At 42.1% G+C, this 13,557-nt stretch overlaps 1 protein-coding gene across 3 annotated transcripts in view; it reads right to left on the bottom strand.

Moving 5' to 3' along the window:
* LOC137250254 (translation factor waclaw, mitochondrial-like) overlaps positions 1-12,342 on the bottom strand; it is a 118,356-nt gene extending 106,014 nt beyond the window's left edge. For 2 of the 3 annotated variants that reach the window (XR_010952878.1, XM_067782738.1), the window contains exons 1-5: positions 12,196-12,342; positions 11,775-12,129; positions 11,500-11,718; positions 11,175-11,443; positions 290-777 (exon numbers count right to left, since the gene is read on the bottom strand). Coding sequence is in view for 1 of the 3 variants with exons in the window: in XM_067782738.1 (XP_067638839.1) it covers positions 290-777; positions 11,175-11,443; positions 11,500-11,718; positions 11,775-12,129; positions 12,196-12,254 (1,390 nt within the window). In the remaining 2 variants the exon portion in view is untranslated. Of the gene's footprint in view, positions 1-289; positions 778-11,174; positions 11,444-11,499; positions 11,719-11,774; positions 12,141-12,195 lie in introns of all 3 variants that reach the window. The other variant, XR_010952879.1, reaches the window with a different exon arrangement.
* Between the last annotated feature and the right edge of the window lie 1,215 nt (positions 12,343-13,557).

Here is a 13,557-nt window from a genome sequence, read left to right as displayed (position 1 = left end):
ATTTTTCATTTTTTTATATCGAGCTATCCTAAGAAAAGAGTTAACTATTAAAAAGCCTTTTTTTAAAAGGAATACAATGTTGAGTATACGTACCTATTAATAAATCCGTATATCAGGGAGCCGGTTAGGTTGCAACTGAATATTTCAATTATGTAAAAAGGATTACACACTTTTTATCTCCCTGTCAAAAAAATATATTTTTTTAGTTCTAAAGCTTTTAACCGACTACCTGAAAGACGCATTTAATATGGTATGTAAATAAGTATAATTCTTTTGAAAACATAGTAACCTTTAACTAATGGTTCATAATATTCCTTAACATTTAGAGGCTCCGGTAACAATGCTGCATTCGATATTTCCAATAATTCTCTTCCCATTTGTTTGATCATTTTTGGATTTTTCAAAACAACACGATAAGTTACTGAAGGAGCAGTAATAATTGGTTCTGCACCAAATTCCTGTTCTAAGCGCTGACAAAAGACCTCCATATGTAGTAGGCCGAGAAATCCCAAACGCCACCCTTGACCCAAAGCTGGGCTAGAATCAACTTTTACTGTTACTGCCGAATCGTTTAAAACCAGTTTTTCTATAGCGCTTCTTAACCCTACATGTTTTGACTGATCAGCTGGGTAAATGCCTGCGTACACCATTGGTTGTTGAGGTTTGAAACTTACAGCTGCAGTGACAGTTTCATTTCTTAAATGAATTGTGTCACCAATAACAGACTCGGTGCTATTACGCATATTGCACGCCAATAAACCCACTTGACCGGCAGCACTGCAAATTAAGAGTAAGGTTATTATACTGCCTTCCTTAGCATAACGGCAATAAAGTTCAGCAACTGCCGTTTAGGAATTTTGATGCCAATATATTTATGTGACACCATTTTATTTAAAAGTTCAAATTTAAGTTTAAAACAAGATACAGCAAGAGCCCGTGACTGCCATACCCTCGTTATTTTATAAAAACTTAAGTTTTGTCAGCGCATAATTACATCTGAAGTAGGTTTGTGGCTTTAGCAGATATCGTGTAAGTCACTAGCCTGATTGTCAGATACTTTCCATAGTGGCTTGTCCAGCCAGACACTTTTGGCAACACAACTGTATAAAAGCTAACATTTTTTTCCGGCAAACAAAATTAATATTTTTGTTCTTCAAGATTTTGTAGTCGAGTTTCATTGTAAAGTTTCTTGAATGTTGTTCCAAGGAAGGATTAAAAAATTCTAGCTGGACAATGCCACTATAGAAAGTGTCTGGCAATCAGGCTAGTGACTTCTAATGTCGTCACGAAGACAATATATGGAAATTAGCCTTTATAAAATGACAAGAGTAAGGTCTAATTTTTTGCACCATATCTGTTAAAGCCACTATAACTCAAGCTTTATAGTGTAACAGCATTCCTACTTTATGTGGAAGCATGAGCTGACGAAATTTCACCTTTTATAAAGTGACAAAGGTCTGACAGGCACGGGCTCTTAGACTAAGATAAAACAAAAGCAGTAAATCAAATTTCCAAGGCAAGAAAACAGTAAAAAATAAATATTACCGCTTCTATTCTCTGAAAATCGGTTATACATAGAAATGTTATATTTTATAATAAGTTTTACTGTAAGAATGATTTCAAAGCATAAAAGCAGTGTAAGCCAAATTATTCTATGTAAAAAGATTAAAATATGTGTAGTGACTACCCAAATCGACCCTGAAGCAATGGGATTCAAGGGGTTGTGTAGCGCAATATATAGCTTCTCCAACCCAATTGTCAACCTCACCTTCGAGCGGCGAATCCCGTTTCACTAACAAACGAGGCTCTGGCGACCCCAAGCTCCTCATGGAACTTGGGGGTGGGGAGGGAGGGATGGCCTGAAGGTTTAATGTGGCCATATAAATCGTTCCCGAGATGGTCGGGCCAGCACCTTAATGGTGCTGTTACCGGAGCGTATCGGATCTGTATCCGACAAAGGACCATCACATCGATAACACTCCCCAAAACCTTCGGGGAGTAACTAATCGCTACAACAACAACAACAACAACCCTGAAGCAATATGTGGCAACATCATAGAACAGCTGAGTTTTAGCAACTACAGCCAACGTCTAGAGAACATTATTATCATCATACCCGAGCATCATTATAACTCGGGACTTTCCCTTCGAAGTTAACACATCGTTCTTTCTAGTTTTAGTTTAGTTTTAAGTTGAGATATATTTGAATTTAGTGAACAAAAATGAATAAATATAGAATTGCAAACATTAGCGTTCTATAATTGGTGACCCCGACGACAACAGACCTATCCTATAAGCGCGATGGACGAAGGCGTTAATAATGAACTGCATCAACAGAGTATTGATAATTCGACCAACGTAGTAAGATCTGCAAGATTGCGCAATGAAGAACAATATGCCTTCAAAAATACTGATCCTCAACGTGGTGAAAAAACTATACGTACTCGCAATGGGCCTAACCGGACTTCTGCAACTTCTGTGGCTAACTGCATTAGCGGAGGCCGCATACTACGCAATAATCATCAACATAATGATCCGTCACAGCAACAACCAATGCAAAATCATAGTGATTTAGCCGAGCTGAACAACAATAATCAACATTCATACCATCATCAGCGGCAACGTTTGCATAAATCACAGACAGCATCACATTCTCATCCATCCGTGATACGTCGGCAGGCGCAAACGAAAAATTCACCAAATGTGTCCAATTTGTTGCAACGCTTGCAGCAAGCGCAAAATCGTAATGATCCCGGTCACGTTGAAGGCGTACAGGTGCATGCACGAGGCCAAATTGTAAATCAACAGCAACAATTGCCTAGTAATAATCTGCTGGTAAATACTAAACGGCAAGGCAACAACGGCGGTCAACGAACACTTCCACAACAAATTACCCGGCAAGAACGCAACACAGTGTGGACCAACATGCGCTTTCACACCAAAATTTTCAGAAAACTAGTCAGCCATCCGTACAGAGCGGCTATGTCGGAGGAGGATATGCACTCCAGTCGCCTCTACATTTAAGTCAGAACTTCTTCAACGAAATTCCTCATCGACACGGGCGTCGAAGTTTCGGTCGTGCCCAAACGTCACGGTGAGAGTACGCAACCAAACGCAATAAAACTGGTTGCTGCAAACAATACTGCGATTAACACATTCGAGACAGAACACATTTCAAACAACCAACATAATTTTTTACGAGAACTACGACGGCATTTCGAGACCGTTCGACCAATACAATACAAACGTCACAGCAACGTTAACCTGCGGAATTTCTTCCCAAGGATCGGCGAATTTTCTGGAAAGGGGGTGGTGTAGTGACTACCCAAATCGACCCTGCAGCAATATGTGGCAACATCATAGAACAGCTGAGTTTTAGCAACTACAGCCAACGTCTAGAGATACTTTGAATTTCAACGCATCATTATAACTCGGGACTATCCCCGTGTAAGACACGATTTTGTTCTTCTTAGTTTTAGTTTAAGTTTTATTTTGAATTTGAATTAATAAATGTTATAGAATAAACATTAAACGTTCTATATATCGCTAGCTTAATGTGCTAAGTCACTTTTTTTGAAAAATTGTATTCTAATGCAGTTTTAAAACTGAATTTAAAATACATCGATCACAAAAAAAAAAAAAAATATTTAAATTTTTAATTTTTACGTGCTGTGGGAAATGATGTGTAATTGTGCTAGGTCGTCAGCTGTTAAAAAAAATGTGCTAAGTCAACCTGTCAATAATATCAATCTGAATTACTAGTAATTTCTTTGTGTGCGCATTTTACTTATTTATTTAATTCATTCAGTCTAAAAGTACATACTTTTTGCTGTTGTTGTATTAACGATAAAGACACTCCCCGAAAGCTTTGGGGAGAGTTATCGATGTTGACGGCCCTTTGCCGGATATAGATCCGGTACGTTCCGGTAACAAAGCACTATTAAGGTACTACTAGGTCGACCATCTCGGGAACGATTTATATGATCACATTAAACCTTCTAGGCCATCCCGCCCTCTATATATTGTGCTGGAAACCCCTTGAGAGGGTTGCGAACACAACCCCTTGAAATTGGATTTACCCAATTGAGACATGCCTTTGGTGTATGATAAATGCCTTGCGCTGACTATTATCTACTTCAATTCTTACATGTCGATAACTAAATGCTTTTTCACAGACTAGTAAAAATAGAATACAATTCAAGCTTAAACTTATATAAGCTGTTATTAAAATTAATAAGACTAGTGAATCGATTTGCTAGATGTATAGTCCTAGTTATAGGTTCATTCATAGCATAATTCGTTTTATGAGTTATTTCGATAAATAATCTATTACGCCGAAGATCACGCAAATGGAATATATGGAATGAACAAAGTAGATAAATCAGAGCAATTCGTGCTAAAGTTTATTACATTATAGGCAAGCATGAGTCATGCAAAGCCTGAAGACCAAGCAATCCCAAGGCAGTCGGTTCTATGTACCGGAGCGACTCGGGATTTTTTCCCGACCAAGGACTGTCATTTCAGTGTAACCCCATTTAATTTGTTGCGTCCCTCCCACAAATTGCCATCCTCCCAGCAGCTCCTTGCAGCGGGACTGCTCCATATTCTCTTGCTCCGGGAAGGTATCGAATCAAATCCGGGTCCGTCTCCTGACCCCGGTCCTGAGAAATGTTTTTGCTGCATCTGCCGGAAAAGAATCTTTTTAGGACGATCATACTCTGTTCAGTGTGTCTCGTGTAAGGGATGGTTGCATCGGACAGGTTGTTCTGGGCTTGATCTCAAAACCCGACGTCCACGTAACTTTTATAAATCTTTTGTGGCTCCTTGCTGTTCACATCCAAGGGCGTCCCGTAGTCTATACCTTCGCGCCCCCACTACCTTCCAGCAGCCCAGCTGCTCAGCAGCCACAACTAGTACCCGCTGCTCCTCGCGCCCCGCGGCGCCAACAACTCAAACAGCTGCTACCACTCATAACTACTATCTCCGTAGTAGAGTCGGTAGCAATGCTGAGCATCAGCCCCTGTCCCCGTCTCCCCCCCCCCCCCCCCCTTTTCGGCAGCAATCGTGTAGGTCAGGGAAACAGACTCTTAGTCTCTAACCCCGTTTGCACCGTTTGCCAGCACAGAATATATATGTTTGCGACATCCGCCCAATGCAGCTCCTGCCTTGGGCGGTGCCACTTTCCTAGATGTTCTGGTCTCCGCGACGGCAACCCTCCGACGAGTTTCATTGCGCCATTTTGCCAGGTCGCAAGCCCCAATCTACCGGGTACCCCAATGCTTGCCCAAGGACACCCAGTCCCAGGGTCACAACAGCAGTTGCGTCCTGGCCTTCCTCAACCCAGGCGTAGTCACCCGTCACTTACTCCCAGAGTGGCGACGTCTCCCCCTATGCACTTCAGAATTCTGCAGTTAAACTGGGAAGATCACGGAGATAGTCGATTTCATGAAGCGGCACAACATCCGCATTGCTGCGATTCAAGAGACTAAACTCACAGCAAGATCTGCACTGCAAACCTGTTCTGGGTATAATGTCCACAGAAAAGATCGCATGAGCGGAAATGGAGGCGGCCTCGAGTTTATCATACACCACTCTATGCAATATCATATATTTGATCCTGGCATCGACCGCAGGGACAATGTCTTAGAACGTCAAGGCCTATCTGTCCGGTCAGGCGATGCAAACCTAGAAATCATCAACATCTACATCCCTCCTCCCACCTGTTGCCCCAGTGGATACCTCCCTAATATTAGCGCCTTACTCACTGGCAACAATCGCATTTCTTAGGCGACTTTAATGCCCATCACGATCTATGGCATTCAAACTTGCGTGCGGACAGTAGGGGTGAGATGTTGGCGGATCAAATTGAAGAAACGACGTTCTGCACAATAAACGGAGACACCCCCACACACGTATGGTAGGAAGCTGCCACAGTTCACCGGATATCTCAATCGCGAGCGCAGAACTCGTAAACTGCGTCAACTGGCAGCCGATGGTAACATTGGCATCCGCCCACCTGCCTATACTAATTTCGTTTGAGCGTACCGCCGACTTCATCGTTACAGAAAAACGCACTTTCAAAAACTTTAAAAAAGGAAAGTGAGACGAATACAAATCTTTTACAGACAACCTCTTTGCTGCATTACCTATCCCGACTGATGCCCGCCAAGGGGAGCGTGCTTTCCGCAAGGTCATTGAATCCGCCTCGACACGTTTCATTCCCGCCGGGAGAATTCCCGAAATTCGGCCTCACTTCCCGGCGGAGGCCGCAAATTTAGCGAGAGAACGTGACCTTATAAGACAAACCCAAATCATCCGGGTACCCCAATGCTTGCCCAAGGACGCCCAGTCCTAGGGCCACAACAGCAATTGCGTCCTGGCCTTCCCCAACCCAGGCGTAGTCACCCGTCACTTACCCCCAGAGTGGCGACGTCTCCCCTTATACACTTCAGAATTCTGCAGTTAAACTGTAATGGACTAACTGGGAAGATTACGGAGATAGTCGATTTCATGAAGCGGCACAACATCCGCATTGCTGCGATTCAAGAGACTAAACTCACAGCAAGATCTGCATTGCAGGCCTGCTCTGGGTATAACGTCCACAGGAAAGACCGCGAAAGCGGAAATGGAGGCGGTCTCGCGTTTATCATACACCACTCTGTGCAATATTGTATATTTGATCCTGGCATCGACCGCAGGGACAATGTCTTAGAACGTCAAGGCCTATCTGTCCGGTCAGGCGATGCAAACCTAGAAATCATCAACATCTACATCCCTCCTGCCACCTGTTGCCCCAGTGGATACCGCCCTAATATCAGGGCCTTACTCACTGGCAACAATCGCATTATCTTAGGCGATTTCAATGCCCATCATGATCTATGGCATTCAAACTTGCGGGCGGACAGTAGGGGTGAGATGTTGGCGGATCAAATAGAAGAAACGACGTTCTGCACAATAAACGGAGACGCACCCACACGTATGGTAGGAAGCTGTCACAGCTCGCCAGATATCTCAATCGTGAGCGCAGAACTCGTTAACTGCGTCAACTGGCAGCCGATGGTAACATTGGCATCCGACCACCTGCCCATACTTATTTCGCTTGAGCGTAACGCCGACTTCATCGTCACTGAAAAACGCACTTTCATAAACTTCAAAAAAGGAAAGTGGGAAGAATATAAATCCTTTACAGACAGCCGCCTAGCTGCCCTCCCTATCCCGACTGATGCCCGTCAAGGGGAGCGTGCCTTCCGTAAGGTCATTAAATCCGCCTCGGCACATTTCATTCCCGCCGGGAGAATTCCCGAAATCCGGCCCACTTCCCGGCGGAGGCCGCAAACTTAGCGAGAGAACGTGACCTTATAAGACAGCTTGACCCAGGCGACCCTCAAATAAGGGATATAAACCAACGCATCAGATTGCTTGTAGATGAACAAAAGCGGGCGAAATGGGAGGAGCACCTAGGAGGTTGTAACCTCCCTACCGGGGTGGGTAAACTTTGGTCCACCGTAAAGTCCCTATCGAATCCGACTAAGCACAAAGACAAAGTTTCCATCGCCTTTGGCGACAAAGTGCTGTCGGACGCGAAAAAATGCGCGAGCGCTATCTGCCGACAATATATAATGCATCCGACCGTAGGAAAGATAGACGGAGAGCCAATAGACGCGCACATAAACACAAATTCAGCGCGTCACCAATCACCATCACCGCTAAAGAGGTTGAGGACGCCATTGGTCGTGCTAAACCATCCCAAGCAGTGGGCCCAGACGGCATAGCCATGCCGATGCTTAAAAACCTAGGGAAAGAGGAGTTCAAATATTTAGCACATGTCTTCAATCTGTCTCTTTCCACCTTTGTCATACCTGAGAAATGGAAAATGGCCAAGGTGGTCCCGCTACTAAAGCCTGGGAAACCAGCTAACATAGGTGAGTCGTATCGTCCGATATCTCTCCTATCGCCAGTGGCAAAGACGCTTGAAGCCATTCTGCTCCCATATTTCCAAACAAATTTGCAGCTAGCCCCTCATCAGCATGGCTTCAGAAAACTCCATAGCACCACCACCGCGCTAAATGCCATCAGCACCCAAATAAATTGCGGTTTAAATCAAAACCCCCACCATATAACAGTACTCGTAGCGCTAGACCTATCAACAGCTTTTGATACGGTCAACCATGGCACGTTACTGCAAGACAAATCAAGGGGTTGTGTAGCGCAATATATAGCTTCTCCAACCCAATTGTCAACCTCACCTTCGAGCGGCGAATCCCGTTTCACTAACAGACGAGGCTCTGGCGACCCCAAGCCCCTCATGGAACTTGGGGGTGGGGAGGGAGGGATGGCATGAAGGTTTAATGTGGCCATATAAATCGTTCCCGAGATGGTCGGGCCAGCACCTTAATGGTGCTGTGTTACCGGAGCGTATCGGATCTGTATCCGACAAAGGACCATCACATCGATAACACTCCCCAAAGCCTTCGGGGAGTAACTAATCGCTACAACAACAACTGCAAGACCTGGAAGGGTCTACCCCATGTCTTAAAAGGTGGACCGCAAATTATCTGGGTGGTCGGCAGGCATCGGTGCAATTTAGAAACGAAACATCAAAACCAAGGAGAATTAAACAGGGGGTGCCACAGGGTGGTGTCCTATCCCCACTTTTGTTTAATTTCTACATATCTAAGCTACCTTCACCACCGGAAGGAGTCACAATCGTTTCCTACTCCGATGACTGCACAATAATGGCCACAGGCCCAGGCCCAAAGATCGATGCGCTATGCAATAAAATAAACGGCTACCTCCCTGATCTCTCCAGTTTTTTCGCCTCGCGAAACCTGGTATTATCACCGACTAAATCTTCCGCGACCTTATTTACAACATGGACGCCCCAAATGTCGACCATTTTGAACATCCACGTCGATGGCACTACGCTACCGACTGTCCGACACCCCAAAATCTTGGGTGTGACGTTTGAGCAGGATCTACATTTTGGTGAGCACGCTGCCGCAATTGTTCCGAGAATTCAGAGCCGTAACAAAATCCTCAAATCCCTCGCTGGCAGTACTTGGGGAAAAGATAAAGAAACGCTCATGACTACATACAAAGCAATTAGCCAGCCGATTACGTGCTACGCGTCACCCATATGGTCGCCAAGCCTAAAAATCACCCACTGGAAGAAACTACAGGCCTGCCAAAATACTGCTCTCAGAATCCCCACGGGCTGTCTTCTTATGTCCCCAGAACACCATCTGCATAATGAGGCGAGAATACTCCCCATCAGGGAGAGAAATGAGATGCTGACCAAACAGTTCCTGTTGAATACCCAGAAACCTGGGCATCCCAACAGACATCTGATTGATGAACCAGCACCGCCTAGAGGCTTAAGGAGTCATCTCCGTAAGCATTTTGAGGAAATACGGCACCTGAGAACTCAGCCGTATGAAGTGAAAAAACACAAGCAGGTCCTTGGTGAACTCCATAAACAGGCGTCGGACCTTTATGCCGGGAATTGCCCGGTGAATCCAGTACTTAACGAAAATTCTCCAAAACTTGCGGAAGAGGAACGCATACTCCCCAGGGAAACGCGTGTCACTCTTGCTCAACTTCGTTCTGGATACTGTAACAGGTTAAACTCTTACCTATCCAGAATCAACCCTGACATACAAAATGTATGCCCCGCTTGCAATGTGTCCCCACATGGCACCAACCATCTCTTCAATTGTAATGTGGAACCAACGCCTCTAACACCCCTTTCCTTAGAGGATATTGATGACAATTTGTGATCGGTCGCGGCTATTAGGTGGGGCGAGCATTGCTACAACAACAACAACAACCAATGAATTTGTGACTGCTGGTATATGATGGGGGCCGTCTGGCCAGTGAAGCATACGTAAAGCAATTTTGTAAACATTTTTGGAACATTCTCAATTTTATAGGAGTTAGATACATAGAAAGGATTCCATATTAATGAGCAATATTCAACACCACTTCTGACCAAGGATATATAAAGGGCCTTCAACGTCATAGGATCCTTAAAATCACTGGTGTTACGTCTACTGAACCCAACCATTGCAACAAATTTTGAAACAACGAAATCAGTGTGACTAGAAAAAGAGAGTTTGGAGTCAAAAATGACACCCAAGTCTTTACTCTGTTGGCAACGATTAAGAGATTTAGCATTTAGTTTGTAGATAAAGTATGTGGCAGTTGTCTTCATGGAATAAGACACAACACACCATTTGTTTGAATTTAAAAATAAGTTATTGTCTGCGCACCATCTGGCAAGAGTCCAGATCAGAACCGTTAGAAATTAAATAAATAAATAAATGTAAGGCGCTATAACCTCCGAAGAGATTTTAGGCAGAGCTTCTCTTCAAATTTACGTCATGCTCCTTTTTTTAGTTCTTCCTACAAATTGGCGGGACGGGACCTACTTGTTTTATGCCGACTCCGAACGGCATCTGCGAGGCAGATGAGTTTTCACTGAGAGCTTTTCATGGCAGAAATACACTCGGAGTGCTTGCCAAACACTGCCGAGGGGCGACCCCGCTTAGAAAAATATACTTCTAATTGAAGAACCTTATTTCTAAAATTTTGGATGTTCCTTTGCCCACGGTGTGAACCCAGGGCATTCGGTGTGGTAGGCGGAGCACGCTACCATCACATCACGGTGGCCGCCAATAGTTAGAAATAGTTTGACAAATAAATAGTGTTTTTTGTGAAATATATAGTTTTAGTGTTATATTTCAATCATTAAATGGGAGGAGTGATGGGGAAACATATTGAGTAAAAAGTGCTAAGTCAGGAGAAAAAATTTGTTTTGAGTGAGGAAATTGGGTCAAGTCATAAAATAGCTGCTGGGTTAGCATACATGATTTTAAGCTTCTACACTCAAAAGTATTGCAACTAAGGTATCCTCATTCACAGTTTTGAAAAAAAAAGTTATTTAAAAAATTATTCAGTTTTTTTTCGTCTCCTGTAAAATTCGTAAAATGTAACTTAGCACATTTTCACATTAATCTAACAAACTGTATCAGTAAATTTCATTTTACTGCTTTTAGATTTACAAGACATTAAGGCAGTTCGCGTCTAATTTGCACCATAATCAAATAATAATTGCTTTCCATAAAGCATTCAATAGGTCATATTCTCTCGTTTTTACTGCTTCTTTTTATACTTACATGCTTTCTATTGGATCCTCTTTAGGACGTAATACAGTTAAGCCCTTCACCGGATATGCTTTCTTTGTGACCATTGATTGTATCTCTTGTCCAACACTTAATGTGCCATTCAAAACATAGATTAAATTTAGTGCTCCACGATATTTATCAAACCAACTATCGAAAACAAGCGCACGAAATGGTGGATTGCGATCCACAACTGGTTGTGGAATTCTCTCAACGACGTTGTCAAGAACTTGAGAAATGCCCGTTCCTAATTTGGCTGAAATCTGAAATATTTATTTCAACAAATAAAATTATAACATTTTTGTTATTCCAAGTTTACCTTCAAGATAGAGCTGGGATCAATATCAAATAAATTGTGCAAGTCTTTTATCACACGCTCAGGATTTGCGTGCTTTATGTCAATTTTGTTCAGTACTGGGATCACAGTTAATTTACGTAATTTTGCTAAATTATAGTTGGCCACAGTTTGTGCTTGGACCCCATGACAAGCATCCACAAGTAAGATCACACCATCACATGCAGCTAGAGACCTCGAAACCTGTCAAAGATGACAATTTTTATATCTTTAAAACTCATCTAGTTTCTGACAATCACCTCATTGGAAAAGTCTACATGGCCAGGTGTATCAATGAGGTTTAAAAGGTACTTATTATTTTTATAGGTATAGAAAATTGAGGCAGTTTGTGCTTTTACTGTAATACCACGTTCCCGTTCCACTTGCAAACTATCCAAAACCTGGCTTCCTGAATTTCTTGCTATAGCGCCAGTCAACTCCAGTATGCGGTCTGCCAATGTACTCTTCCCATGGTCCACATGTGCAATGATACTGAAATTTCTTATGCGATCGATTGGAATGTTGGAAAACTTAGAAGTCCTATTATCGTCGTCTGAAACATTGCTCCCGCTGCTACATTGCCGTACATGTGATTTTCGGGATTGTAAAAAAATGCTAAATGGATACTGACAAATAGTAAATGATATAAGAATGGGTATTTTAGTATATTTGATTATTTACCCCAAGTTTAAATTCCATACGGCTGTGTTAAAAGGTGAGGCTATGCATTTTTTATACATTTTTTAACAAAACATTACCAATTATTTCCATAAGTAGATCTACACCATTGTAAATTTTACCAAGTAGCGCAACTAACAGCTGATCGGTGAAAATTCGCACATTCACACGCACAGTTCTCGACTCAGTTTCAAAAAAAAAATTTAGATTATTTAATTCAAATTTTAAGGTGAGATAATCCTTGCCAATTAATGTATACAGAATATATATGGCGTTTTTGTTGTCATTAAAACAATAGTTTTATTTATATTAAAGCTTTTATAATTTTTTTTTTTACTTTGAAAAATCTCCGAACACCATTCCTTCATTATATGACATTCGACTGCCTAGTCCACTGCCTTCCACTCTATTCGCAACATAACCTCTACTTAAGCTGCCAAACTATATAGTAAACAATGATCTACACCATTGTAAACTTCACCAAGTAGCGCAACTAACAGCTGATCGCTCAAAATTTGCACACACACACAAACATCACTAATGGCCATATTACAGAAATCTTAAGCCCCCATTACTGATACTTAGCATAGACTTGACTTGACTTGGCCTAAACTTGGCAACTTAGCCACGATTATACTCCACTTGGCGCATACAATCTGGCATCATAATCAGCGTTGAAATTTATTTTTAAATAAATGTCAATTTGTATGACAAAATGTCAAAATGAAATGGAAACAAACAAATGGCATCTCAAAATGTAAACCTCACTTAGAACTTACATAGAAAATCAAAATTCAACAGACTTCTAAGTTTAGTTAAGTGTAGCCAAGTTTTTAGTAATCAGTAACATGCAATGTTCATTTAACAGAACTGTAAGTGACAGTTCTCAAGTCAAGTCAAGTCTATGCTAAGTATCAGTAATGGAGCCTTTAGGGAAATTGAAGTTAAATTTTTAAACAGACATAAAATGTTATAATTTTGGAATATATAGCATCTAGGACACCTTAATTGCAGTAATTGAAAGAAAATGTTTGCTTATATTCAAGTATTTAATTATTTTTTCTAAATTTATCTTTAATATTGATACAATGATTGATCCAATGCAACTCAGGTCTTCCTACTGTTCTTCATTCCACTCCATTCGAGTGCCTATTTTCACGGCCTGCGAGTGCCTTCCACTCTATTCGCAACATAACCTCGAATTAAGCTGCCAAACTATATAGTAAACAATGATCTACACGAAACACTTAGGAAATTGTTACCATTGTACAGGTTTACAAGTATGATATGTATGAGAGGGAAACAATTTCTTTCCCTTTCTAATGCGGCAGTTACTCACGAACGTACGTACCAAAAACGTGTCAG

This window comes from Eurosta solidaginis, chromosome 4 (genome assembly GCF_040869045.1).
Source record: "Eurosta solidaginis isolate ZX-2024a chromosome 4, ASM4086904v1, whole genome shotgun sequence".
In the NCBI taxonomy this organism is placed as follows: Eukaryota; Metazoa; Arthropoda; class Insecta; order Diptera; family Tephritidae; genus Eurosta; species Eurosta solidaginis.
The sequence above is the reverse complement of the archived record's forward strand: the minus strand, read 5'-3'. Positions and strand labels throughout refer to the sequence as shown.